This window comes from Idiotropiscis lumnitzeri, chromosome 14 (assembly GCF_059441095.1).
Source record: "Idiotropiscis lumnitzeri isolate Australia: NSW breed Sydney's pygmy pipehorse chromosome 14, RoL_Ilum_1.0, whole genome shotgun sequence".
Lineage (NCBI taxonomy): Eukaryota > Metazoa > Chordata > Actinopteri > Syngnathiformes > Syngnathidae > Idiotropiscis > Idiotropiscis lumnitzeri.
In genome coordinates, this window is record NC_142404.1 from 19,417,847 (window position 1) to 19,445,615 (window position 27,769).

Here is a 27,769-nt window from a genome sequence, read left to right on the forward strand (position 1 = left end):
GATGAGCGACATGACATTCATCGGGATGGTCGGGGGACAATTTTTTGGGGTAGGTGGGCTTGACTTGGGTGGGATTTGATCCACTTTGGATGGCAAAAAGTCAGCTGACAACGTGGAATAAAAAATAAAAAAAAAGATCACACTGGCCTGACGTCACTGAATTGTTCATTTTTCTTTTTTTTCAAACTTTTCTGGTGAGCAGAAAACAAGACGAGGATTCCGAGAGGACAAAAGTTTGTCACTTTGGCACGATCCGGGTCAAAAAAGCGTCAACGGGTGCAAAGGCCTTGTGTCGATTACATTTAAGGTGACTGCGAACGGGCCAACGAGGTCGGCCGGGAACCGTCCCGTTTCGGACGCGGCGCGGTCAGGCGAAGGGGTTTTCTGACCTCAGGATGGACGCGTCCAAGTCGTTGCATCCTTTGCCGTTCATGTGTTCCGAGTGGCCGTCGATGCTGTAGCAGCCTTGCACCTCGGTGATGGACGAAGCCGTGTAGGACGCCGAGCGCAGGGCGTCCGAATGGTTGCCCGCGCTGCTGCCGAACTGCAGGTTGTACTGGTTCCAGTGCCGCCGTAAAACTGCTTGCACCTTGCCGGAGAAACACGGGAAGCAGTCAGGCCGATGTTCGTTGGTCCAGATAGCATTCCTGTTCACATTTTCTTTGCAGTTTGGTTTGCGTAGAACAAAAAAAAAAAATGGGGATAATTGCTGGGCACTTGACCCTTTTTTGCCGGTCAAATAATGCAGAACCGACATGGCGTCAAAGGTATGATAGAATAATCATGAAGTGTAATTGAATATATAAAAAAAAAAGAATGAACTCTTACCTCTCCGTTGAAAAAGCAGAAGATGGTGGCGACCAGCAGACCCTGTCACGTAAACAAACGAAAAAGGCCGTGAGAGGATGCTACGAGAAACAAACAGTTGAAGGCGATAACGATCAAAAGTGAATTTGTTTAGGCGATTCGGACTCTTGCATAAGAGTCACTTCCTGCACCGCCCCGATCATCCTGGAAACGCTCACGGTGATCAGATAACAACTCAGCGACTTCAACACTTCTCGGCTTGCATAATTTCCACCTTCCTGCTGCCCATGACAAAAACAAAGCGCATGCTTGACGCTACCCTTTTAGAGTTTAAGAAAAGTGGCAAAATGCAATATCGCGTTTGTGCTGCCTCAAAAGCTTAAACAGGTTGGTCGCAACTGTCATTTTGTTTTAGTCTCAACTTGCTTGGTTAAGTTGTTACGACTGGCTTTCTGTTTGGTGCTGCCCACGCGAGGGGAAAGACAATCTATTACCATGCGTGAGGACTCGCATTTTCGCGTTTGTTTTTTTTTAGCGAACTCGTACTTTCCAGTGGGGCTGCTCCCCTCAAACAAGACAAATGATTGACCTGGTAGTGCATCAGGATGTGCATGATGTAGTCGTAGATTTCGGAGGAGACGCGGCCGTCCGGCTTGTAGGGAAGCAGCACATATTGGATGCCCAGAAGCGGTACCAGGATGAGCGTGGCTCGCACGGCCTTCATGTAGAGGCTGGACTCGGCTTGATGGGTCACCTTCAGCTTGGTGATGAGCACTCGCACGATGTTCAGCAGAAAGAACAAATTGACCTGAGGGAGGGAAAACACACTCGACACATGAAGGGCGAGCGACGTTGTTCGTTGCTAACGATAGCTGCAGCATGTCCTCCGAACAAGGAAGAGACTTTACTGATGATTTTGCGGTTTATTTTTGGAGCAACGGTTCAAACCTTTTGATCCTAATCACCGTAAGAGCTGAAAGACGTTTTAAAACACGCGCAAACAATTAGCTAACAGATTTCACACTCAATATTTACAAACATAAAAGACTTAGCTTCATCATTGAAACACCTTTTGCCTTTTCGGAGCGGGTGCTCGTAAAAGAAAGGCTCCATATGGAATTATTGGCCGCACACTTTGTTAAGTTACCTTCCGTGTGAACGGGACTAAACAGGAAGTTTGCATTCAAGATAAAAGCAATTGGCTAAAACCGGAAGTAGCACGTATCGATGAAAATAAAATCACTGCTGCTGTTCCAAAAATATGAATATGGTTAGTTACAAAAGCGTAAAATTGGCCACGTGGAAATTTTTGTGGCTTTGAGCACAAATGCAAATGTTTTGAAAAGGAAATAAGCAAGATGTGCTTCAACTAAAGGCTTTCAGCTTTTATTTGACGCCCTCCAAATAAAAGAAGAGCATCTAATTGTTGTGCATTTGCGAAACAGCGGAGCTTCTTACCAGGAGAGCAGCGCAGATGGGGCCGTGGATGATATAGAGTAGCGATGTTTTCGAGCTGATCCAACAGCTAATGTCCAGAAAACAAAAAGCTCGCGATGAATGTGAACCAGAGTGCAAGTCATGATGAATTGTGAAATATTTCAAGTGCTTCCTCCCTTACTTGTCGTTGTAGTAGTAACTTCTCGCAATGGCATGGATGGAAGCCGGAATGAGAGGGAAACCTGGAGAAAAAAACAATAACAGAGTGGTTCTATAACTGAAGAACGCCAAAACGCGCAAACGTACGACGTACCCCAGCCGAGCAGATAGTACCACATGAGGTGTTGCTTCTCGGCAAACACCGCCACCACGATCAGCGTGTGAAGATAAATCCCCTCGCAAAGCATCCAGAAGTAATTGCAACCAAACAGGTAGAGATGAATAAACTGGGACACTTTGCAGCTTGTCTGAGGAAGACAAGAAATCACATCAAATATGACAGAAATAACATTTGGCATTTTTTGTGCACAATTCTCAAGGCTCCGGCGTGAATAACCGTGTTATTACAGCAAGCGGAGGGATTAGGAAAAAGGCATTTGGGTTGTTTGCAAACAAACGCCTACCCGCCCATCGAGTGGAAAATTACACACGCAAGTCAATTTTCTGTTATCTGACAAGCCGTCTGCGAGGCAGCCTTTGATTCTGCCTCCACACGGAGTTTTTCCACCCTCGACTTGGAAGTTACGGTGGGCCGAGCCACTTTTTGGGCTGACCATTTTTTCAGTAACAAAGGCCGCAGGTTGGATTTTAGTCCGGCCCACAAATCGGCCCTCGTTGAATGATGAACCTACGACGAAAATTGCCTGCAAACACATCAAATGCGCCGCTACCGACTATTTGTGTCTGGCGAGACGTGCGTCGGGCGCCGTCATTTTTGATGAAGAAGGCCGGAGGGTCGAGGCCGGAACGCTACCGAGATTGCGGCCGGACGGCGGGGGACTGACGGACAAAAACCAAGTCGCCCTTGCTCTGCGCAACTGGTTGTCACGGTAACACAAGCGGACTTTGCATTTCCAGGAGACGGAACCGCCCCCCGCCATCCTGAGTGCTTTCAAGAGGATGTTGGAGCGACTGTAATTCTTTCTCCTTCTTCTTTTTTTGACATAAAATGTAAGAGACATTTTTATGAGGACGCCTGAGAATTCTTTGGAAATGGCAGAACATTGCGTAATATTACGGAAAGGAGCCAAAGTAAGACGGGCACGCCGCAGAAGAGCCGCAAATCTTGCGCTCCAGAAAATGAAGGTTGAGATTTGGGCCAAATACTCACCGGATTCCTCTGCACCAGTTCCTGGTTGTTTGCCACCGCTGTCAACCAAATGATGGTGATGACAGAGTTGAGCACGAACGAGAAGAAGAGATTTTTGTGAAGCGTGATCCTCTGGCAACTTAAACTCCTGCGGGGAGACGGCAAAGCGTACAAAACAAATTGATGAGCGCAAGTCACAAGATGCGCTCGCGTCCAACGGAAGCAACGATGATGACACACTTGAAGTGGAAGAATATTCCGAGAGAGACAAAGAGGGAGGTCAGGGACAGTCCGTGTCCGATGAGAGCCAAGTAGAAAAGATTCATGGCGGTCTGCGGGGACGAAAGACAAAAAAGTTCAACGGCGATCAAATTCAATGCGACCGAACGACCGCGAAGGAGAAATATCGCAATGACATTCGGACGAGTTCCTTTTCCGTCAAACAAGTCAGGACTGTTGAAGTTGAAACGGTCAAAGAAGCAAAAGACGCATTTTAGGAATCCATTAACCCAACTCTCGACTCCAAAGTTGAATTTCAGAAACAAGCTGGGCGCGACCCTCTCATCGGTGGTCCCGGACCCAAAAAGCTTTCGACGGATGATCGGGAATTTTTCTTTTTTTTTTTCCTACCACTCTGCCTTCGCTGGTGTGTTCGTTGCAGCGCGTGTAGTTGGTCCACGTGCGGTTGCTCTCAGGATGCAGGAACCACTGGCCACTGTCCGTGCAAATCTTTGTCACCAACTCTGCAGGCAAGAAGAGGAAAAATCAATCATCATCCATCCATCCTCATTCCACACAAACTCAATGTTCATAAAAGTAGAAGAAAAAAAAAAAGAAAAACACGACACGGACTCACCGGAGGGATCAAAATCCTGGAAGTAATCAGGGCAATGTTGCTCGGAGGTGATGCCAGCCTTGGTGTCATCCCAACACAACCAGCCGTCCCACGTGCGGTTACACATGGGCTCTAAAAACACAAGGCAAAAAAAAATAAAAAAGCTGCGGTCGTGCGTGGCGGCAAAATGTTCCGAGAGGAAGCCGGCTACCTTGTTTGTCCGAAGGGTTGTCCTTCATGATCTTTTGGTAGCACTCAAACTGGGCCGTGACGATCTTGTTCCTGGTCAGTCCCATGTCGTGATACACGTTGGTCGGATGCTGCTGCTGAGTTTCGTTCACCTCCAGGCTTGCCTTCGCACAATGCTGAAAAAAAAACCACGTTGCACATCTCGGACACGTGAGCATGTGTAGGTCGCTCATTTAAAAAAAAAAAAAAGTTTTCCCTTTGGGCTTTATGCTGGCTGTTTGTCTCCTTTAAAAAGAGGCGGGGCATGGGTGTTGTTTTTTTTGGATGAATTTCGATTCACTTACAAGAACTGTCATGCCCATCACGACCAGCGACCTTCGTGAAAAGAAACGGTTTGGAAAAAGAATTACGTTTTAATACAAGATGTGGAAGCGCCCCCTGCTGGCCGCAAAAAGGATTGTACTATTATTGTAAAAGGAAAAAAATGATACTGAGAACGTACCGACCCATTGTGCAAAAAAAAAAAAAAAATAAATGCTGAAGTGTTCCAAAATAAAAACGGATGTATACTTATAAGAAAAACCGGTGTTGGTTTCTGTATCAGTGAGTGATTTGATGCCAATTTGTGTTTTGCAGGCAGCCTACCGCTGTGAGAGAACACATTAGCACAAGTGCCACGAGTCCGTTCTTCCCGACGCGCTCCATCTTCCTCTTGGCGCCAATTTGAAGATTTCACAGCTGCAGTTCTGGAACAGAAGATCGCAAATGAAACCGTGAGGTAAAAGCTCCCCGGAGTGGCAAATGCACACACGAGGATTTCATAACGGGGACAGCGGCAAGCAGAGGCCACTTTCAAACAAGTGAAGAGACTTTCAGCAGCCTCGCTTGCCGTCAGGCTTCAGCTCAGATGTCGCATCTTTCGTTGGACCGCAAAAACGCCGACACAAATATTGTGTGATCAAAGCCACGCTTCCACGCGACTGGGTCGGCATTTCGTCATTTTGTGTTGTTGCAGAGTTGAAAAAAAAGTCAAATGGAAATATTTGGAAGGGCAAAGTGTGCAGGTTGTGAGCCTAGTTTTTGCCCCCGGCATTCACGCGTCGCCTTCTGGTTGTGACCTTTAAAATCGGTAAAAAGCTTTTCCGGAATTTGAAATTTCAAGTCACGCTCTGAAAGGAGTTGCGCAGCACAACCGCCACTGCGAGTCACGTGCTAAAATTTGGCAATTTACCAACGAGGGAAAACACAATCGACGTTGGGAAAAAAAGCAGACACGTTTATATAAAAAAATAAGAAGAAGAAGCAGCGAACAGATGCGACAGGGCCGCCGCATCAAAACAAGAAAATTATATGAAAAAAAAAATGAGATTCACCCTCTAATTTTCATCTTCAACTCAAAAGCTGTGCTGATCTCAAATCCAAAGCGATGCAACACTGCCTCTACAGGCACCGTTTGGTCATTACAGCGCTTTTCAAACCTCAATTTCACAGACAAGACCGTCCGTCTTCCATGGCCACATGACGGAAGACAAAGTCGATGACCATGAAATTTGTCGGTGGCAGTAAACGGTTCCGTTCCAAATAAATGTCCACAGCCGCGAAAGAGTTAATCGATATCACTCTTTGGCAACATGAGTCTGTCGTTTCCGTGACGAATGTATGACGTTCGCTATTCACCGGCGGGGTGGAACTTTTTTCCCTGTAGACTGGGTGGCCGAGTGCATTGAAAGAACAACCCCGTTTATGTATTCGCAACATCTGTTGCTGGCGGACAAGAAGCGGCTGCGAAGCTGGACAGCGGCCATCTTTGATTGTGTCACAGAGCAGCCGATGGCGTTCGGGGTCTCTTGTTCGTTTTCGCATCCTCGTCACGTTTACAAGCTCATTTGGACTCAACTCCATCGCACTCAATTCAACTGCCGATCGACAAACCCGTCTTGGAATGCCGGTGCATTCTTTTCTTCCAAATGGGAGCGCCGAAATCCCCCGCATGTTGGCGCAATTATCATTTTTTTAAATTAAACGATGCCATTTAATTCTGTAACATAAATGTTATAATCCCAATTACTGCTTGTTGATTTTCAAATTTGCTTACAGCTTCACACTTGCTTGTTTTTCATCCACAGGCTCGGCGATTTTCATTTCATTTAAGATCCTCATTACAACTCTCACTATAACCTTTCAAAGGCGCAACACATTTGAAATAAAATGAATGAATTTGTAGATCTATTGAACGTTGCGTATGATGTTCGAAACTCAAACATTTTATGCTTAGCTGTCGACCTCTTCTTCATCTTGTGTTTCAAACGCAAATGTTTTCTATCCGCGGCGAAAATAAAGCAAATGGCCTCACTGTTCAAAAACTTTTGAAGGAGAGTTTATTTGAAATGTGACGTCAATCAGCGTTTTCCTCTCGGCAACATTAATTCTTCCCACATGGAAATCTCGCTCCTAACATTTCTAAACGTGCCCTCCAAAATGCAATTCAGAGAATCCAAAAGATCTTTCGAGAGCATCGCAGTGACGTGAAGCAGAAGCATAGAAATCAAAACAAAGCACGAGAGCCCTCGACTCGAACAAACATGCTAATTGAAGCGCCAAAAGCTCCGCGCTACTTGAATATTGATCTTTAGAGGTCGATTGCAGCCAAAGCACAAAGCAGCGGCAAACTGTGGGCGTCTCGCTCAAGTGCTTCGTCATGTCGGGCTTTGATGGAGAGATGACGTCACACACGAGAGCCGTCCGCCCAACAAACAGCTGCCACATGAGAAGAAGAAAAACAAAAAGCAAAACAGCTGCCGCCTTCTCACCCGGCCGCCGTTTAGCCACTAAAGAGGAGATGTTGCGCTGTCAACATCCTTCCTTCCGTCCTGCACCGAACAGGCTCACTTTCCTCTTGGTGGAATTTGCATGTTCAGCAGGTGGCTGCAAATGCTTTTTTTTTTTTTCTCTCCCACCGCCTCGCAAACAACAAAAAGTCAGCAGGACCGGATATTGGAAATCAATTCGTCCCAATTTTGGGACATGGACACGATTTTTGGCTGCAACAGATTTAAAATGGAACAAAAAATGTGCACTAGTGGTACACTTGTACAACCAGAGCCGGGCAGTCCATCCTGGGGGCGGAACGGGCCGGACCCAACGACCTTTCCCAGAGCCCCCAAAAAATAATAATACAAAATATTTGTTCATGAGAAATGGACCATTTTGAAGGCAAAGTCCCTTTCCGCTTGAAAAGTGCTTTTGAACTGAAGAGGAACTCGGCGGCAGGAAGGATCAGCTTGGAAACGAACCCCCTCCGAGCGTTTCCTCTCTCAGTCAGCAACACCAAATATAGAAAGTGGAGATGGCATGGATATTTATTTGATAATCCCGCCCATATGTCTGAAAACAAGCAAACTTGAGACTAATCCGCGACCTTCCGAATCCCAGGACACGAGAACGAGCCTCGCGAAAAACCTCCTCGTTGCCAAAGGCCCCGCCAGATGTCATGGAAAACAAAAAGATTCCCACGCAGATGCGAGGGCGGAGCCTTCTTCAACTGTCAATCAATCCACGGACACCAATACGCGCGCACGTGTTCTGCATTGACGTGCATCAGGAACATGCCTTAAAAAAAACAGCGATGCATAAATACCAAAATTGTTGTTTTCTCGTCCTCGTCGTCACATTCTGTCAAAATGTGCACACAACTGTGGAAACGCAAGACCGGAAAGACTGCACAGTTATCCGCGGCGCTCATGGGAAAATCTGCGAAACGAGGCACCGGCTGCCAAGAAATCCTGGTACTGGATACAAGGGATTCCCAAAAGAAAAAATCCGCAATAACATTGAGGGATAAAAGCTGCAACATGCCGAAGACGTGAATTCATCACAAGTGCTCGCAAATCAGTCAAAGTCATGAAAAATGTGGAAAGTGACGCCAGTCCCCGTCTTGAATTCATTTGAAGCGTCGGACGCTTGAGACGGACCGTCCACAAAGTAGCTGAGGAAGCAAACCAAAGTCTCAGTCAAAGAGTTTCTACATTTCAACCAAATGAAAAAGTCAAGAGGCGACTCGGTGAATACAAAAAAAAAAGGAGCAATTGCTCATTTTTTCATCCCATTTGAACAACACAAAACTTTAAAGACCGGTTGAGTTGTTCGTGTTCATTTGAAAGGATGCCGGGTTCCAGTGAAATGGGCTTCCTTTTCTTGTCAAACCGAATCACAATGGCCATGGTTAGAAAAAAAAATCTAATCAAATAAAAAAGGAGCCGCATTTTAGACATTTTTTCAATGTTACAAAAAGCGAACAGCGCCCAAACGCCACCAAAATGCAAATTTAGTAGAAAAAGCGTTATAGTTTGGATTGATTGACATCAAACGTGAGCTCACGTGATCGCCTCCACAAAAATCCATCGATTGTCCGCTTCGAATGCGCACACGAACCCCGACTGGTTGCATTTCGGACATTTAGCAACGCTAAAGTCGCGTCAACTCGAAGGTCGACGACGGCGGACCGTCAGCAGGCGGGCGTGAATCTTTTCTGGGATTAAAGGCTGGAGAAATAAATTAGACTTGACGTAAAAACTCTAAGTGACTTATTCGGAACTCTTGTGTCCCAGAATTTGATTAAAAAAAAATTTGAAAAAAGGATTTCTTTTCGTCGTTTCGTCCCAAATCTGCTGCCGAGGAGCACGCATTCCTTCGAGCGAGACGGCAAAAACAAGCACGTCACTCGTTGCACGTGCACGTTGCTGCGTTGACTTTGCAGGCTTTAAGAGCACCGATGTTTGATCACAGCCAAGGGATCCGGTTCCAAAGAGGGGGAAAAAATTGTCCAAATAGCTTGATAAAAATAGACGTGTTAAAAATAAACCGTCCCCGTCGTGCACCGCACCTGCAAAGCTGCTTGTAAATCTCCCGGGCACTCGTGGAAAGTTTTCATGTGCTTTTCGGACATCCTGACTGCGTTTGCAAAAGTATGCGTCCCACCGCTGCAGTCCGCTGAGGAAAAGGTTCTGAATTCCTCCAATTTGTTCCACCGCATGGCCCATATTTTGCAAGCGGACTCCACTTGAGCTGTCAAACATTTGAATTGCGTAAAAAAATTAAAAAAAAGTCATGGGGGGCGGGGTGCGAGGGAGCGCCTTGTTCTCATCTGCTCGTTGCATCCACCGGGATTCAGATTCATTTTCAGCTGCGAACATTTCCTGCCAGCCAAAACAAACCAGCATCGACTCTCGAAATTGCGATGTCTGACGTTGCCATTTGGGGCTTAAAACGATCAATGGTTCAGCCCAAACGGCCCAAGTTGCTCCACTGGCCGCACGCTTGTTGAACAAAAGTGGTTGGCTGGGAAAAAGATTGATAATAAATAAAAAAAAAAATCATCCAGACGTCTCTCAAGACCTCTTGTGATGGAATCCATCCCAGTCCAGACAGGGGGGGGGTGTCGGGGGTGTACATTTTTCAAGCAAACCAATTAAAAGCAGAAATTCCAGCCCGGCGCGTCTTTGGCTCGCCTTCTGGCCGTCCGGGCATGAAAATGAGATTTTGACGCTGGACTCATTTGGCTAATTGGGATCCCAACGGTGCCGCCGGCAGCAGAAAATTCGGTTGCAGGGTGCAGCTGCCCCAAATAACACCGCGTTCAAAAACAATCTTACGCTTGAACCCGACTGGTGGTGCAAAAGAACGCGCGCGACACTTGTGATCGCTTGAGCTCGTCGGACGCTCGCTTTTGGATTCTTTTCAAGGACAATCGGCACTCGCAAACCCGTACGAATAGGAACCACTCGGGTTCGTTCGCCGCCTAACAAAAGAACCAATGACGAGCTGGCATTTGACGGAATTCGGATTTTACTTCCGCAAATTCCGGTCGGCGGCGTCGGAATGGAAGGCCGTCGCCATGGAAACTAATCGTCGTCTCTAACTGGAGTTTGGCGAAAGACGACGAGTGCGAAGCGACATTTGCATCCATTTTGCATCCGATGGCGCAAGTTGACCTTTGGAGGACCGATGCGTGCGCCCGCGGCCTCCCGGCGGCCGTTTCCGCTACGTGCGCTCGCTGCCAGGTGGCCCCTCCCGCCGTGGAAATCAGGAAGCCCGTGTCAAGCCCGCTGCTTTGTTTAGCTCGCACAAACACGGAACACCCTCACAGAGTGCGCGGCCTCTTTCCACTGGCCACCGCCGCGCACACACAAAGCGCCACTCGGCCGTTAAGCACCTCGTGCGGCCAAATTAACTGCGATTGGAAAAGGCGGCCCTTCATAATGGATGAGCGGAAATATTACCTCAAAAGCGTTGAGAAACTCAAGCCACAGCCTGAGGGCGGATTTGCGACATGGTTCTTTTAGGTAAGAGGAGAACTCCAGCCTGAAGAAATTGAATTTTTTTTTTCCCACACAATAAAGGCTCAATTTGAATCTTACGGAAGGACGGAAAAACTAACGATTGTTGCCAGGTCAGCCATTCACTGCCGTAGACGATTTCATTCGTCATTTATTTTTTTTTACCATCCCAAAATTCTCCAAAGAAAACGCAGCAAAACATTTCAAATGAATTGTGAGGTCGTGAAATAGCAAAATGTTGGAAGGTGAACAAATTTAGGTAGCTGACGTTCCAAAAAGTGTTCATTCGTGAACGGTGTCAACGAAATACGTGAAAAAAAAGTTTATGAGAAAAGATGACATCCAGGAAGTGAACGGCGCTCACATTTCAAAGTCGGACATGTGAAAGAAAATTTTTCCAGCAGAAGCCAGCGCGCAGCCATGTTTATTTTTTTGCTCTCGAGTTGCAGAAGAGAAAAACCTCAAAACAAACTTTTTGTTCCGTTCAAAGTTCAGCGACGATATCGAGACGGAAGCCAAAATTGCGCGGCCTCCGTCGGCGAATGAGCGCAATTGACTGCGCTGCAAACGACGCGGCCTTGCGGGAAGCTGCAAAGTTTTATGGGAGGGTTTCAGTTTCACGAGAATCATCATCACTCATGTCCTCTATTTATGACACGAGCGTTTGTGAACGAGGTGCCGGTCGGTCCGTGGCACAAACTTTCAAGTCACACTTGTCGGCGCAGTCGTCAATGAGATTCCACGGACGCAGTTTGCAAATGAAAGAAACGGGAACACCTCCACTGCGCCACGGAGATGGCCAGGGATTTGTCGTCTGGACCGCACTTCCTCGCTCATGTCGACAAACATCGTTGCATGCGACTTTGGGTCAAATCGAGCGCTGGAGTATTTCGTGTCATGACAAATGAGAAGTCATTCCCACGCGGGGTCACGACCTCCGGCACGCTTGGCACAAGGTGTCTTGCTTCCTCTTTGAATGTCAAACGTTCATCTCAAGCCATCCATCGAAGGCAGTGGTGGCAAATGTGCGGCCTGCGGGCCACAACCGGCCCTTTGAAGATGGTTGTCAATTTTGGAATGTTTGAAGTCGGAGGTTATTGTTTAAAATGTGTGCATAAAGTTGCAGGGGCTCACAATTCAATATAATTGCATTTGAGACTCAATTAATCTTTCAAGCGATTAAAAAAGCATCATTAAATTCTCATTTCTTTTTTCAAAAACAGGACATGGTTTCAAAATCATGAATTTATTGCGATTCAGTTGCGGGCTCGGGTCGAAATGTGGCCGAAAATGTTGAGCATTGTTTTCAAATTTGTTTTATTTTCATCCAACACAAACATAAGACTGACCGACAGCAAATTTGAAATGTGAGGCGGCTTAAAAGAATGTCAAGCAAGTTTTTTTTCATTGATGTTTCCATGCATTGCAATTCAGAAGAATTCCACCTGCTGAAATTGTCAACCTCCTACTTACTAAATAGATTCATATATGGCATATTGTAGTATTATTATAATATTAGTGCAAAAACATCTCCAAAAGTTGAATCTCTGTTTTAAAATTTTGGGGAAAATTATCAGTCCGCTTTCATGGAAAATTTGACATTTTAAAAATGTTATTGAAAAGCATTTGGACAATTTTAAGCTCAAAAAGACGATTCATCGATTAGCAAAAATAAATATCGATTAATTTGACAATCCATTAGTTGTCGATTAATTACTGCATCTATCGAACTAAAACCTATGCCTTCATTTTTACGCTGCTGTATTCTACTGCTGGTCACAATGAAGGAGAATTTTTTTTAAGATGCTACAAAAAAGTTTGAGAGCGACCGTGCTCATGTAGTCGAGCTGACTTTGCCAAAAGTTGGGCGGGGCCACGTCAAAACTGTGACAACCATCAAGACATCTTTCCTGCTCAACAAAGTCTTCCAAAACACTGTTGACGAGTCGCCATCATCATCATCATCATCATCATCTTCATCACCTGAGCCTCCCTCCCTCCAGATTTCTGCCCCCCCCCCCCTGGTGGGTTGAAGCCCCCCAAACGTGTCGCTTACGTAACGATACTTGTGATCGAGCAAAGCGTGCGCGTGCGCGTGCGCGCGTCTCCCATCGAACGATGGCGAGCATCGTCGCCCGCTGACATTCGGCTTCAAATGCCTCCTTCGCACATTCCTGCGCTCAAAAGCCACGAATAATGTGCGCGCACGTGGCTCGGGGTCCGCAGGAATGAAACGGAGATAACATTTCAGATGGTTATTCTTACGAGAGTGAACCTCAGCCGAGCCACAAATTTACCTCCTCGCGCTTTCTGTAACTCGAACTGGACCGAGAAGACGCGCTCGATCGACGAGAAAGCCAGAACATCAAGACTTCAAAACAGCTTCTTGAATGTTTACACTGAGCAATATCTTTGCAACTTGCATTCGATGAAGAGTCCAACGCCTGCGCATGAAATACGCAAGGCAAAGCGAGGCGACTTTCTTTGCAGATGACATTCCAAGTGATTGACCGAAAACATTTTCACTTTGATTTTTTCAACGCATTTGACACTTAAACAGCTTGAATTCCTGTTTACATTCTCGTAACCAATCAGAGAAGAGGTCGACGTCACATGTTTAGCAACATTGGACATTTCCACTAACAACGCAGAAATGCTCATTGACGTTGTTTTTAGCGACTAGCCCATTTATATTTCGGGCCATAATTGTTCCAGAAGTCAAATGTTTTACGCTGATCTATTTCCCCTGAGCCCCGTATGTTCCTACAAAATAAGCAATTGTCACTTGATGACAATTTCAACCTGTGGCGCACAAAACTGACGTGGGGTCTTGTTCAACAAAACATCGATAATGAACTCCAGCATTGAAGTCAACGACATATACAATCTCAGTCAATCATTATTTGACTTTCATTTCATTCTTTCCCAACATGCAAAAAATCTGCCAAACTGCCAAGGAAAATACAAACATAAAAACAATACTAATTGCAAACATGTTTAGATTTCAGTACATTTATTATGAGAAAATGACCTTCAGTGCGTGCACAGTTACTCGACTGCAGGTACTTTCAACGACTGCGTGAGCAAATGGATGTGCTCCATCCCAATCACAGCCAATCTTGGCGACTCCAGTTGGAAAACGACACTGAACGTTGCACACTTTCAAACGCCTCGTCCAAAAATGAGCAAACGAGTACGAGCCCCAAAAGTATGCAGAAAGAGAAGAGCGTGCACGAGCACAAAAAAAGCAGAGCCCATCAAGCACAATGTGACAGAATTGCAATTTCTCAGCCAAGCAGTGCGCATGTCTGGCAGGACTCGCCACAAAAAAACGGAATGCAGAGCCAAGTGGAAGCCCAGCTGTGCCTTCCCGTGTTGTTATTACGTTGGCGTGATTGCTAATGGATTGAGGGCACGGCACGGCACGGCACGGCACGGCACGGCATGGCACGGCACGCTAGCTGGTACCGCCTATGCATTACGCATCAACACGCACGGCTGAGCAAACTGCATTCATTCCGCTCTGCATCATCGCGATGCTGCTGCTGCTGCTGCACAATCGCACTCAAACACACGCAAACACACACATTCGCAACACTCACTGCATGCTCACTACTCCGCCGTCTTACCGGGAAGGTTCCGTCCAAAATGGGAATTGGATCCCGTTGAAAACGAAAGGCGTCCAATTTGGGGTGTCGTCGCACAAAAACAGACGAGATGCGCGCACACACGCTGAGTTGTGAGCACAGCAAAGTGGAAGACTGCCTGCCTGCCTGCCTGCCTGCTGTCAGGTTGGCGTTGGGAAGCAACCCACCGCTTCCTGTGACGTCACAGTCAGCCCGCAGCTGCCGCGTGCATGCGCGCATACTGAAGGCGTGAACGTGCGCCAGCGTCATTTGGTGCTCATTCATAAAGAACGCGCAGGCTTTGCTGGGTTTTACTCTGATTTTTAACGCACCATTTTTCTATTTTGAAAAATGGCAAAACGTATTCAAATATTTACATACATCCGGCACAGGACGGCTTGTTGTTGTTTTTTTTGCAGGAACTAAATCTAGTCTCCAACATTATTTAAGATGTTCGGTAGCAAAAAGTGCTGCCAAGGATTCCAAAATTGGGTCTCAGTTACATTCTGGGGCAAAGGTCAGTTCATCTCTGGTTGTGACGCGAGTGCAGCGTCGGCTCAGATAGAAATGCTCATTTTAACATTTGGCACCACATGCTACCAAAGAAGATAACGAAAATCCAAGAAAGGAACAAAAGCCCAGCAAAGGTGCACGTGAGGTTTTACTTTCGTGTATTTAGGGATAATTTTCTTTCTTCTTATGAGATACTTTATATGAATAGATTACTATTGTATTAAAATTGCCTAAATCAAATATTTAGGGAGGAACAGGTTTTTTTTTTTAACCTTTTCCTATTTCGTTGAACATATAAACTGTGCTGACGATGCCACAATGCCAACTTTGAACGACACTGCCCCCTGCTGCGCATTTCGAGAACTTCACTCAGGCAAAATAAAAAAGGATTTCTTGGATTCGGAACCAGACGCAGAAATTGTTTTTGCTGAGTTCATGACAATGACTAAGTGGAGTACGAAAGCAAATAATTCAAGCGAACTGCTTAAGCGTCATAAAGTACGATAACCTGAAAATTGAAAATCGGGACAAAGTCGATTCTGATGGCCTATTCTTTCCCCTTTCGTTAAATAAATCATTTTCAATCTGTTATAATATTTTTAGATGACTAAATAGGGTGTGTGACATTGACTCGCAAATCGTTTTTGAGAAGAAACTCATGACACAAAATGTAGATAATTGTTTAATCTGTTAAATGGCCGCAAGAAAAAGGCAAATATAAAAGTGCTGGCAAAACAAAAGTGTTTTTTTTTTTTTGGTCAAACGACGTCATGAAAGTGCGTGTGGCGACTATAAAGCAAAACCTTAGCATTTATTTTTTTTAAAAAGTGCAGGAGCAAAGGCTACACGACAACACAAGCAGAAAATTACAGGTGACTCTCACAAAGGGTGGCCGACGTCTTCAAACTGAGCCGTGAAGAATGTTGGGGAGATTTTTCTTCCTGATTCGAATCATCTTCATGCCGCGATCTGCACAACACAAAAAAGTCCGTCCAATTCAAACTCGCAACATTTTTGAGAGGAAGTCGAACCTTTCTCCAGTTAGTTGTTGAACTTTTTCTTTGATATTTTAGACCCAAACTACTAATATTGATAATTATAAACATTTTTAAAGGTGCATTTAATGTATTCATTTATGTATTTATTTATTTCTATATTTTTTTTTACAGTTTGCAGCAGGGCTGTTATGTATTTTTTTTCTTTCTATAATGATCTAATACACCAAGAGATGGCGCCAAAGCTCTGGCTCATAGAAACGTTGTAATTGTGTTCAAAGAAAAAAAGAACAAGTACCCTTTCGACTTTTAATGCACTTCCTGATGCACTGTCGCCGGTGCTTGAAGTTGTTGCCGTTGCCTCCACAACCGCTGTACGGGAACTCGTGACACCTCTTGGTCTTGGCATGGTAAGCAAACCTGCGCACGTTGCCGTCGCACGTTCCTCGGTCCACGGGACCCGAGCACACATCTGGCAGCTTCGCATCTGGAAATCAGTCAGTGAGCAAATTTCCCACGAGATCACACGAGACAAAATCAAAGACAAGTGAGCGTTGAACACGTCATGCGGCACGAATTCTGCATTCATTCTTTCGAATTCTGCATAAATACGGAAACATGAAACTTCTATTGCACACCGAGGTCACGAAGATGCAAATGTGCTGCTAAAGTAGTCTCATATTCTTCAGTCAAATTTGAGAGCTGAGTGCAAATATGGCTGCTTTGGAGTTGTGCTTGTAAGTATTTTTCCCACCACAAGAGGTCAGTGTTTCCCGTAGCTGACAGTGACGAAAGGCTTCACTGGCTGGTTCGCTTTCGTTTGTGTTTCTGAAATCTATCTTTTACATACGCAACTTTGTTGGTCTTTATAGTTGAAAAATAAAATGTCGTTACCTTGTAGATGGTCAGCATCTGTGTCGTTTGTTTGAAGCGCATCCGCGTGGACCGTGTCGTCGCCTGACAAACACAAACATGACACGAAAGTAAACTATTTTCACTTTTACTTTGTTTTTAACCAAAGGGTAGCAACCATTTTCCACGAACTTGAGTGCATAAGTGGATTCATTTCTCAATTGATCTTGTCATTATTATCGTGTCATCAAAAGAGAAGAAATAATGATTTTATCATCGATGAAGAGCCGCACCCAATCGGAATTAATTCCCAGCAAGTATGTGAAGTGAAGCGATGTGTGAGTCTTACCGCTTAATCTAGTTGGTTGCACATCGGGGATTTCTCTGGCACTGGTCTGGACTTCGACGGGTTCTAAATCAGCCCAAAGCGCGAAGAAGGACGAGACGAGTCAAGGCAAAAATTAGGGAACCCCCAAAAATATGAATTGTTACCTAAGAAATGACTTTGGCCATTATTTAAAAAAAAAACCCCAAAAAAACCAACTTTTTTTTGTGCATTTTAGTTTGCCTGCAGAATGGGTGGCAGGCCACAGATTTTGCGGTTGTTTCCCATTTTGGTTGATAAATGACTTGTGGGCTGTGCCTCAGTCTGCAGTCAGTGAGGGTGCTTTGAAATCATTGAAATGCGAAATAATTTGTAAATGTGACTTCATGGTCAGAGCAGGTTTTTTGAGGGCCAATTCTTTTGATGATGTCATCAACTCCGTGAAGCGACGGTCGTCTTTGCATTTGGTGGCCCGTTTTCAGGCTCATGTCACACCGACGGTTCGGTGACGTGACGTGAAAAAAAAAGTTTGTTAAGGAGAAGAGGAAGTGACAGACCTTGTTTCTGACACTTGGCCTGGCACTCAGCGATGCTGCGGAAGTTGTTGGCATTGCCAAAGCAGCCGCCGTAATAGAAGCGCTTGCACTGCTGACTGTTGCTGTCAAAGAAGTAACGCGTCACCAGGCCGCGGCACGGACCTTCCGCTTCGGGGAGATGACACGGGCTTTTATCTTCTATCAAAAGAAGGCAAACAAGAAACATGCGGTCACAGTGGAGAAACCTGAAAGGAGCCGACAATCTTTGTGAGGCGGGATTTACATGAAAAGTGACATCAAGCGTTTCTTTTTGTTGTGTCAGAGTTTCAATTTGTGTCAAAACAGCAACAGAAAAAATAAAAACACAATCAGACATCATCAGACTGGGTCGAAACTCTTTTAAATGTGGATATATTTTAGGAATGGGTGTGAAGTGATGCCAGGTACCAGTTTCACATAGATACTGGCCTTATTTGAAGGTATCGAGTACTCATGGAGGCCGCGGACACCAACCAAAATACTTAAGGGGGGAAAAAAAAAAAATCAAGCAAGTCCTCCTCGGCAGTAGTTGGCGCTAGACTGCGTCCGTTTGACACACTGGCAAACCGTCATTTTCAATGAAATTAAAAAAACTCAAAAGCATTCAAGGTATCGTAATCAGTATTGGCAAGTATTGAAAGCGTGAATTCCTGTAGTGGCATGGGTCGGAAAAAAAAGCGTGACGGAACATCCCCAATGAAAAGAAATCAAGCCAACAAATGTTTTTGTGGGAGCAGACTTTTTGTTTTCTCTTTGAGGTATTTTTCGATGGAAGATGCATATTGTCGGCCTCTTCAAATTAGTTAACTTTGACAAAAAATATTTTTTGCACTCATCATCACTTCTTTTTGTGCTTTCTCAAAAAAAAAAAAAAAGACTTTGGCCATTATTATGCGAACGAAGAGCAGCTGCAGGTCCGTCCAGCTCAAGCGCGCTTTTTGCTTGCTAACATTTCCTTTTTTTTCAGCATGCGATTATCTAAATTTTTTGTTGGTCATTCAAATTCGTTTTAGGTCCGAATCGAATCCATCGCGGAGGCGAACGGTTCGCTGGCTGAATCGCAGACCTCCCACTCGAGGCAGTTTGCAGTCAGCGACCACCCGGCCGCAGCAAGGCCACTTCCCGTCTCCGCGGCGATCCGATCCGATCGCATTTCCACCTCCACTCGCTGCGCCCGGAAAGGTCAACGTTTGCGGCAGCAACAACGCTTTGCTTTTTTCTGCACCGTCTTGTTCACTCCATCGCTTTTCCAAGCATTCAGTTCAACTCCAAAATGTCATCCTGCTCAACTTGAGAACGTTTTTTTTTTTTTGTTTTGCTGGCGTTGTGATTAGAAGTCGACATTTGAAACATGGACCCTATTTGTGCTCCCGTTTGAAATGAATACAATACATTCATGAAATAAATGAATTAAAATAAATAAATACTTTTCTTTTTAATGCTTAAAAAATATTACAGGACAAAATATAATGTAATGCATCTCTCAAATATTAAAAATAGCCTCTTGTCTCTTCGTGAAAGACTAAAATAAAATAGAATAAGCCTGGGAGAATCTGGGCTTTACAGCAGTAAAATAGAAAGTAGCGGGAACATCAAAGAATCAAACATCGGTGTAAATATTTATCACGTCTGCCAAACAAAAAGCTAGACTTTTTTTCGTGTGGTAAATTTCTTTCATTATGGATACAGTATGTCATCAAACTCTGAGCGCCGGCTCCCTTTTTGTGCAGGTAAACTTTGTGTCATCAACGCCAAAACGTATTTGTATGCAAATTCTTCCGTGACCCTCCAGTCCGGCTTCAGTGGCATTTGCAATCGAAATCAACGGCGCAGACAGAAATCAGTGTGGCGAGCAAGCACTTTCACCAAAAAAAAAACGTTAATAGGATCACGCGTGTGCGCACGGAAGGCCAATTTATGCAGATCAAAGACGCGTGAGCACCGACGGCGTGTCCAATTTGCATATTTGCTGCTGAACTGGACAGAAAACACCACATCCTGTTTGTAGCTGCTCGGAAAAAAAATGGAAAGATGGAAAAAGGAAAATGGGGGCTGGATTGTAAACGAAGAACTCATGCTCGTCATCAGATTGGTAGCACGGCTCCTGTCCTGTCCTGTTCTGTCCTGTCTACATTTCCTGCTTGAGCAGGGAAAAAAGAAACTGAAAGCATAACATCCTCATTTTAAATGCTTTACCTGAAGCCCCAAAAAAACACGAAAAGGAGTGAAGATCTTCTACTTTTCATAAATTTGCAACATTCGATGAATCGAAAACAAATTCATCGAAACATTTGATCGTCGATTCACCACCCAAAACGGATTCGTTGCCGTTTCCCAAAGCAGTCCTCAGCGAATTTATTATTGCCGTTGACGCGAAAATATTCCGTCGTTGTCACGGCGGCTCTTCATGCACAGAAGAAAAAAAAAGGTGCAGGCAGTCTCTGCCGGTTGTGTCGGAGTGAGGCGCAGAGCAACCTTGAACACGCTTTTATATCCCGTCGTCACTCGAAAGGCGCACCGGCATCGAAATGAAACAAAACCGTTGACGTCAAACTCAACTCATTTCACGTCAAGCAGCAGCTTGCCCACCAGAGGGCGCAACGGTTCACTTAACGCAGACAAAAAGTGACGATGACATGACCGCAACGAACAATATTCGATATTATTAAAAAAAAAAAAACAAATATTTGTGTTGATTTTTTGGGGGAGGGGTTTAGAAGTCTCCATGTTGACAATCAAAACAAAGTGCAAATGTTAATTTGTCGATTTTGGCTCTTTGTCGCAGTGCTCAAGCGCGTCGTTCCTAATCGCCTCACCTGAGACGACGCACGTTTCCCGGCAGGCCTCCAGCGTTTCAAAGTTGTTGGCGTTTCCTCCGCAGCCGCCGTATTGAAAGAGCTCACAACGTCCCGTGTCCACGTTGAAGAAGTATTTGTCCCGCAAGGCCCGGCAAGATCCCGCATCTTCTTTCATGGCGCACAGCTCATTGAAGATAAAAAGCTCCGGTTGAGCTTCCGCCCCTGAAAAGACAAAAACAAAATCTTGTCCTTCGCCTTCCCGTGGCAGAACGTTGCATCATCCTCGCAGTGTCAAACCAAGAAATGTTTAAGAAAAAAAAAAAAAAGACCAGCGCATTAGCACTTTCTGCCTGAGCAGTCACGACGGGATTATTACGTTGCATTTTCTATAATTGCCTTCATTGTGCAAAAAAAAAAAAAAAAATGTTGCTATAATTGCGCCATCGTTAATGTATTGTGCGCCAAGAGGCGTCTTATTCATAATTGGCCCCAAATTAGCCCTTGGCAATTACTCTTCCAGCATCAAAATTAATTGTGAATTTGTCACCGGGAAAATGAATCCACTCGTAAAATGCCAAAAGATTCTTTGACTTTGCTTCACACTTTTAAACAAAGTCAAGAATGGCTGCATGTTGTTTGTTTGCCTGGCCGAGTTTCTTCAAAAAAAAAAAGAAAACGGGCCACAATCTCCATGACTGAATCACACAAAATCGGACGTTCCGCTGCTTCACTAAAGCGTTGAGGCGGGAGGCAATTTTTGTTTTCTCCAAGGAGATTTTAATCACCTTTTAAACTGCCGGCCAAAAATATTATCAGCTTCTGTTCAAACCATTTATAAGACGAGTTTTCACCGTTGGCATCGGCCCTCTGGGTCTTTTAGATTTCACTCGCTTCTGTTATTAGCTTGGGGGTTTTCTCTTCTTGTTTTTTTGAGCTTTTTATCACGCAACCTGAAAGGAACATCTCGGAGAAAGAGAGAGTGAGAGAGACGCACAGTTTTGGAGTGCGAGCGAAGCGAACGAGGCCATCATTCGTGCAAGGTGTCAATTTTCAAGTGATGACCTTGAAGATGGGAAGGCTCACATCAAATCTTCCCGTGTGGCCTTTCTGGCCGTCCCTCGTGGAAATCGAGTTGCGTCCGGTTGTCGAGATGAAGCCCGGCCGATAAATGGTGAGATTGGACTTGCCTCGCACAGAAAAGTCCACGGCGACCAACGCAGACAATCCGGGCTCGCTGCTCTCCTGTCTCGTTTCGCTTCCGCGGAAATGGAAAAAAAAATCTCCCTCACGGCAATAAGACAAGAACGCTTTCTTGTCTTGTCCGCCGGCTCAGAGCGAGTTCTTAGGTCACTTGGGAAGAGAGTCCAAATCAGGCGTGGGGGAAATGTTTCAAAAGTGGAAATGATTGAAGGACTGATTGTTTTTTTTCTCATGGAACATGAAATGTCATCTTGCAAATTTACTAAAAATGTAAGCGGTAGCGCAATTATCTTTTGTGATGAGAAACGATTACGAGCGAAACAAAAATACCGCCAGGCAATTTTTAAAATTGCAAAAGAACAAAATAAAATGAAAAAAAAAAAAAAAAACGGAACCAGATGTTCACCTTGAGAAAAAGTCAACAATATTCCATGGCAGAAAACAACTCAACTTTCTCGAGAAAGTCCCAAGATCTCAATCGGTTCGTGCTAAACAGTCGACATGATTTCTGAAACGAAAAAAAAAACAAACTTGGAGCAGCCAAAAAGCTCACCCAAATTCATTCTGGAATATTTTCAGACGCAGAAAGAGTTTGAAAAGTGTGCCGGAGTGAAGGACACGCGGACATCTTGCGGCTCGTCGGCGGCCTTTTCGCAGCTGTGAGACGCACTTGCCTGACGTACAACGCGCTTCAGTGCGCCTTCACGGGAACACACACACACACACACACACTTTTTTTTTTTAAATGTCAAGTGTTGACATTCTTTTCCCTCACATTTGTGTAATGTGGAACAACCTCATTAAACTCATCGAGAAAACTAACAATCAAATCTGTCTGAGATTTCTGTCCGTCATTTAAATTGTCACAAGAAAAAAATAAACTGTTCCAAATGCTCTGATCGCTACCTTACGCTCTTTTTCTTTCAGCCAGTCCCTTTCCCACTTGGCAGCCAATCTTTTTGTTTTTTACTCTTGGATATTCCACCGTAGTTTCAGCAAAACTCCTGAAACTAAGAGGCCAGCCCGAGGCTGCAGATGTGCCGCCCTTACGTCCTTTTTCTTTTAGCTTGTCTCGTTCCCACTTGGCAGCCAATCTTTTTGTTTTTTACTCTCGGATATTCCACCGTAGTTTCAGCAAAACTCCCGAAGCCCGAGCAAAGAGGCCAGCGCCAGGCTGCGGATGTGACGCTGAGAGTGATTCCAAGCCAACACCAAATGATCGGTTTCTTGTCTGTCTCCGATTGGTTGCTCGTCCTCAGGCATGGTTGTCTCTTCAAAATCTAATTAGTGGGACAAGATTTATTTTTTGTTCCCACTGATCCTTTAAAAGCCATTTGCACTTCATTTTGAACTTATGCGGGAATAAATGACCTTAAAGTTTCCAGTAGCTCTCAATTCATACAAGCGCAAACTTTCCTCCGGAATCTCAAATTCATCTTTCGTGTTAATGGAGAAAAAATATCGCAAAGCACAGCAAATGCTTCCATTTTTCATGGGCATCGTTTTCCCCGGAAGACAACTCGGAGCGAGCGTTCCCGAGAGTCGCACCAACACGATTTGGATAATGATCTGCGCTCGGTGCCAAGATGACGAAGCTCTTGGCGCGGACGGCTTGAATCCGTTTGGGGCCGCGTTCCATCTTGTTGAGCTTCGAGCGACCCAACTGGAAAGCAACTCAACGTCCGCCGTTATCGTCACGGCAGCGGCCCCCTACTGGACAATCATTTGACTTCTTGTCCTCGCTAAGAAGACAAATTGTATTTAGGAGGCAAGTGAGGGCAAGAAAAAAAAAAAAAAGTGACTCAGTCCAAAGCATAATCCAAAGTCGTAAAGCCAACGTTTCAACTTGGGAGATGTCATAAACTTTTTTTTTGTTGTTTTTTTTAGGTCAGCCAATGAATTTGCTCAAGGTTAGGCTGAATTTCAACACCTGGTCACTGTCGAAAAGGGTGCGTCCAACATGTGAGGTATAATTCATCTCAAGTGTTCCCTCAGGCGAGTGAAAAAAAAAAAAAGGCTGCGGGTGACTCACAGCTTGCAAGGTTGCGCTCGCTTTTCAAGCGCAATCGCGACATTTACCAGCGACCTCCTCCACCATTATTTGCACTCTCAGCTAAAGTGCTGAGAAGGAAAATGCGTGGATAACCGTCGCAAATCAAAGGCGACTGACAGATCCGAGCTATTCACACACGCGAATATAGACACCAAAAAAGAAAAAAAAGATCAAAGTGGCCTTCCGTGGCATTTTCATGAGCGATTAAAATAACGTCATATTTTGTCGTTTCCGTGAAGGCCGAGACGACGCTCGACCAAAAGGCGGCAACCGTTTGACACGCCGAACGTGAGGCAAAGTCGGCTCGGCTTCGGTTGAGGGACGATTACAATCGCCTGAAAGACACGACCGGGAATATTCCGCATCGCCGAGGACCGCGTGGCGCGGATTAGAGATGCAAAGCGGTGAAACCAAACAAATTGACAAGGATGTTCCCCGAGAGAAAATCAGAAGTGAGAAAACAATTTTCCCATTTTCATGAGCGGCGAATGAAGACGGCGAAGTTGAGCTCAAACGTTAAAAGAAACGAGCACGCGGGGAGCAAACGTTCTCGGCAAGATTTGTTTTCTTCTTTAGATTTGAATCCTTCAAGATTAAAGTCAACTCAAATAAAGATGAGCGCCCCCAAATGGCAATCAAGCGGCCATATTGGCCAACTGGCGAGGAAAACGGCAAAACGTCGGCAAAACGTCGGCATGACGACGCATTTGATGCGAGCCGTGAGAGTTTGAAGAATTTTCGGTCACGGATTTCACAAATAAAGAGAAAAAAAAATGCAGCTCGAACATCTTTGCTCATCCTCTGCCAATAATATCGTCCAGAATCTTTTCGAAAATCTCAATCGACTTGAAAGGTTCTTGAAGAAATGTTGCAGTCGTGAATCTTTTATTTTGCGCAACTGAATCTGTTGGATGGACTCAACCAATTTGGCTCCGCACTTTTGATTGGATGAGGGAATCGAAGCTGCGGCGGCGTCGTCTTCTAACGAGCCAACCGAGAAATGAATATTCCGTACTTGGAATATACAGCAGATGCATTTGATTCCGACCGACATTGACAAAAAAAAAATACAGACTGGACACGTGAAATGTTTGAATGAATCTGGCAAACTTTCTGCGCTATTTGGACAAAGTGTTCTCAAGGACCCGATGACGTTCGCCACTTCCCGTGAGCGCTTCCTTTCAGAGCAAAGTCGCTTTCCTGCCGCCAATGTTGACCTTCTTACTTCACTTCCGCCAAATAAAAGGTGACGGCAGGTTCTGTACAGATCGAGCTGCTTTTGTGGAATGACTCATCAGGGCACGTCGCATGTTGCTCAATTTTTGCTGCGTTCTTTCCGAAGCGACGGCGATATTTAGCCTCGGAGATGTTGACCTCTATTGTGGCGAACGGCGTAAACATTCTTTGTGGGGCGTTTCCCCTCGGGTGATCCTTTCACCGCTGAGCTCAAGACAACGGATCTGAAAAAGGGACGTCTGCGCCGCTGCGCCGCTGGCGACCAACTTGGCGTTTTTCACAACAATCCGCTCGACCTTTTCAACCAACATGGACGCTTCGCCGCCAGACGCCAAAGACGCACGCTCACTTTCTTGATAACCTCAAATACGATTTCAGGCGACGAAACACCCGCCAAGCATTTCTTTGGCACATTTGCCGTCTCGGTCGCGGTCGCCGTCGCGGTGACAAGCCTGAGCGGACGCGCGATCTCCCTCTCGGGGCTCACACCGCAGGCTAAGGCACCATATTGCCTCGCAGTCGGGAGCCTGAAGAAGCCAGAACCATCAATTTTATGCCCAGAACCAATTTGATGGCCGCCGCTCTGGTGAGACAATTGAAGAAATAATTCCAGCAGAGGAAAATGTTTAATGGATGTGGTCCCGAAACATGTTCACAAATGATTCAGCACGCCGACGGGACAGCAAAATGATTATTTGCACACTTTGTACATTTTTCAACAATCTGATGGACTGTCGCTCTTCCGGTCCACTCAAATGTCATGTTCGGGATGAGCGCGCATTTGTTACAATATTTGTAAAATAGCAGCGAAAACGATGATGAAAATGTGCAAAATGATTTTCCCGTCGCATCCGAAGTTGAAGTGAGCGAGAAATTCACAGAAAGTCTTTGCTGCACGTGCACGTACGTGCGCATTTCCCGTGCATTCTTTTCGATAATTGTCATTTCTTTGAAAGGATATTTTCATAACATGACTTTGGATTGATTTCCGGATCAGAGCTTTTTCCTCATGAAAGTCTTCATGCAGACCAATGGAAACTTTGGGCTGCGCTGTCCTCATTTATCACCCGAATTTCACATTTGGAGGCTCATCATCTTTGGACGGCACGGCTTGGCTACACGTTGCGCAAGAGGATTCTCAATTTATGGCTCACTCCCACACATCCTCAGACGGAGCTCTCCCGCATTTCCTGAAGATTCAAATTTGTCATTTGTCCACTTTGATGGCGATTCTGCATGCACGCGAGAACCGTTTGGCTGCGATCGGCTGCGGTCGTGCGTGATTAATCACCCGAGCGGTCCCGCCCAACACGCTCAGATCAGATTTCAGGAAAAGTACACTTTTTTTTTTTTTTTTTGCGTGGGAAGAAAATAACGAAACAAAATCCAAACACCGGCGAGGCTCACGAGCATATTTACACCAAGCGCGATGATTTCATTATTCCGCTTCTCGCATATTACGACTGAATTTGTCAGTTTTGCATCAGGGGATGAAAACACGAAGCGGAAGCAAAACATTGGCCGTGCACTGAAGCCCATTTTATTTTTGTGCGATGACTTCATTTGACTGCTTGTTGCAAATCAAGTCTGCACCGGACAAGCGCGGCTTTCTCGAGGCTTGAACGGCATCGTCCAATTACACGTCAAATTTGGAGCATTCACTCGCAGATATTTTCAAAGGTATTTTTCCTCTTGATCGTTGCAATTGATTTTCTTATTTTAAATGGGTACAAACGATTGCAGATTAAAAATAATAATAATAATAATTATTATGTTTACAATAATAGGAATACTGTCTGCAAATTGTGGTTGTGAGTTGTCACGGCAGCGCTGTACTTTTTCTTTTCGCACGTTGTTGTTGAATTGTTTCTTATCATAAGCAAGAAATAAATCAGGAAATATTAAATGAATACATTTTCACAGAACATTGAATGAATGCAACAAATATTACACAACACATCTGAGCGGGCCATGTGTAACCCGCGGGCCACACTTTTCCCACCCCAAATGACGTTTTCCACCTCAGCCTTTTTCACGAATACCTTGGAAAGAAATGAACTGGTCCATTGGTGTGAGCTCACGTCAACTTTCTGACTTATTTGCTCTAAGCTGGAGGCGTCGCGAGTGAGTGCAAGTGGACTTTGGACGTGTCTCGACACGGTCGGAACAATCAGTAGCGATCTGAATGTGTGCTAACGAACTTAGCTCGTCACATTTAACACCCAACTTTAGTGAGCTGCTTCAGGCTCACGGGATGAAAAGCAATTGCGGGCTGGCGTTGTGTCGCGTTGCGTTGCGTTGCGTTGCGTTGTCTTACCTTGCGCGGCTGAGCTGCAGGTCCTGAAAAGGCAGACGCAGGACAGCCAAAAGGCGCACAGGCGCTTGGCTCGCTGGTTGCAGGGAAGCATGCCTCCAGCTGGCTGGCTTTTGGAAGCGAGAAAGCAGCCTGATCGAGAGAGAGAGAGACGCTCAAGTTCGGAAGCAGGGCAGGCTTGTTGCTAGTTGACGCACTCGAAAGTTGTCAGGCGTTGTGGGCGCGCACTTCCGTCTGATGGACGCGCGCCCAGCTGCGCGCACGCCCGCCCGCCCGATAATAGTCCAATAAATGGTCAGTCATTTCCTGGCCACCGATGTGATGTCATTTTACGAAGAAATGCAGGATATGAAAAGACGGAAAATCTCAT

General features: G+C 45.3%; 2 protein-coding genes across 2 annotated transcripts; both read right to left on the reverse strand.

Annotated features, from left to right (window-relative positions):
* On the reverse strand, positions 1 to 14,770 carry calcrla (calcitonin receptor-like a). The gene is made up of 13 exons (XM_088314836.1): positions 14,542 to 14,770; positions 5,223 to 5,323; positions 4,600 to 4,753; positions 4,410 to 4,520; positions 4,184 to 4,296; positions 3,794 to 3,885; positions 3,575 to 3,701; positions 2,558 to 2,711; positions 2,426 to 2,486; positions 2,266 to 2,332; positions 1,397 to 1,615; positions 829 to 870; positions 1 to 589 (listed from the first exon to the last, which is right to left on the reverse strand). Exons 2-13 carry the CDS (start codon positions 5,280 to 5,282, stop codon positions 368 to 370), a joined length of 1,422 nt encoding a protein of 473 aa, XP_088170962.1. The 5' UTR covers positions 5,283 to 5,323; positions 14,542 to 14,770; the 3' UTR covers positions 1 to 367.
* Positions 14,771 to 15,720: 950 nt separating this feature from the next.
* Positions 15,721 to 27,685, reverse strand: tfpia (tissue factor pathway inhibitor a). The gene is made up of 7 exons (XM_088315069.1): positions 27,403 to 27,685; positions 20,615 to 20,818; positions 17,781 to 17,957; positions 17,248 to 17,310; positions 16,920 to 17,003; positions 16,345 to 16,536; positions 15,721 to 16,020 (listed from the first exon to the last, which is right to left on the reverse strand). The coding sequence occupies exons 1-7, from the start codon at positions 27,491 to 27,493 to the stop codon at positions 15,953 to 15,955; spliced, it is 879 nt and encodes a 292-aa protein (XP_088171195.1). The 5' UTR covers positions 27,494 to 27,685; the 3' UTR covers positions 15,721 to 15,952.
* Between the last annotated feature and the right edge of the window lie 84 nt (positions 27,686 to 27,769).

Excerpts from the sequence above, each read along its gene's own strand:
- tfpia (XM_088315069.1), bottom strand. The coding sequence starts at position 27,493 with ATGCTTCCCTGCAACCAGCGAGCCAAGCGCCTGTGCGCCTTTTGGCTG. Across the intron at positions 20,819-27,402 it reads CTGCAGCTCAGCCGCGCAAG|GGGCGGAAGCTCAACCGGAG; the intron begins GTAAGACAACGC and ends TTGTCTTTTCAG. Across the intron at positions 17,311-17,780 it reads GGCCAAGTGTCAGAAACAAG|AACCCGTCGAAGTCCAGACC; the intron begins GTCTGTCACTTC and ends GGGCTGATTTAG.
- calcrla (XM_088314836.1), bottom strand. The coding sequence starts at position 5,282 with ATGGAGCGCGTCGGGAAGAACGGACTCGTGGCACTTGTGCTAATGTGT. Across the intron at positions 3,702-3,793 it reads GGAATATTCTTCCACTTCAA|GAGTTTAAGTTGCCAGAGGA; the intron begins GTGTGTCATCAT and ends GTCTCCCCGCAG. Across the intron at positions 590-828 it reads TCTGCTTTTTCAACGGAGAG|GTGCAAGCAGTTTTACGGCG; the intron begins GTAAGAGTTCAT and ends TTCTCCGGCAAG.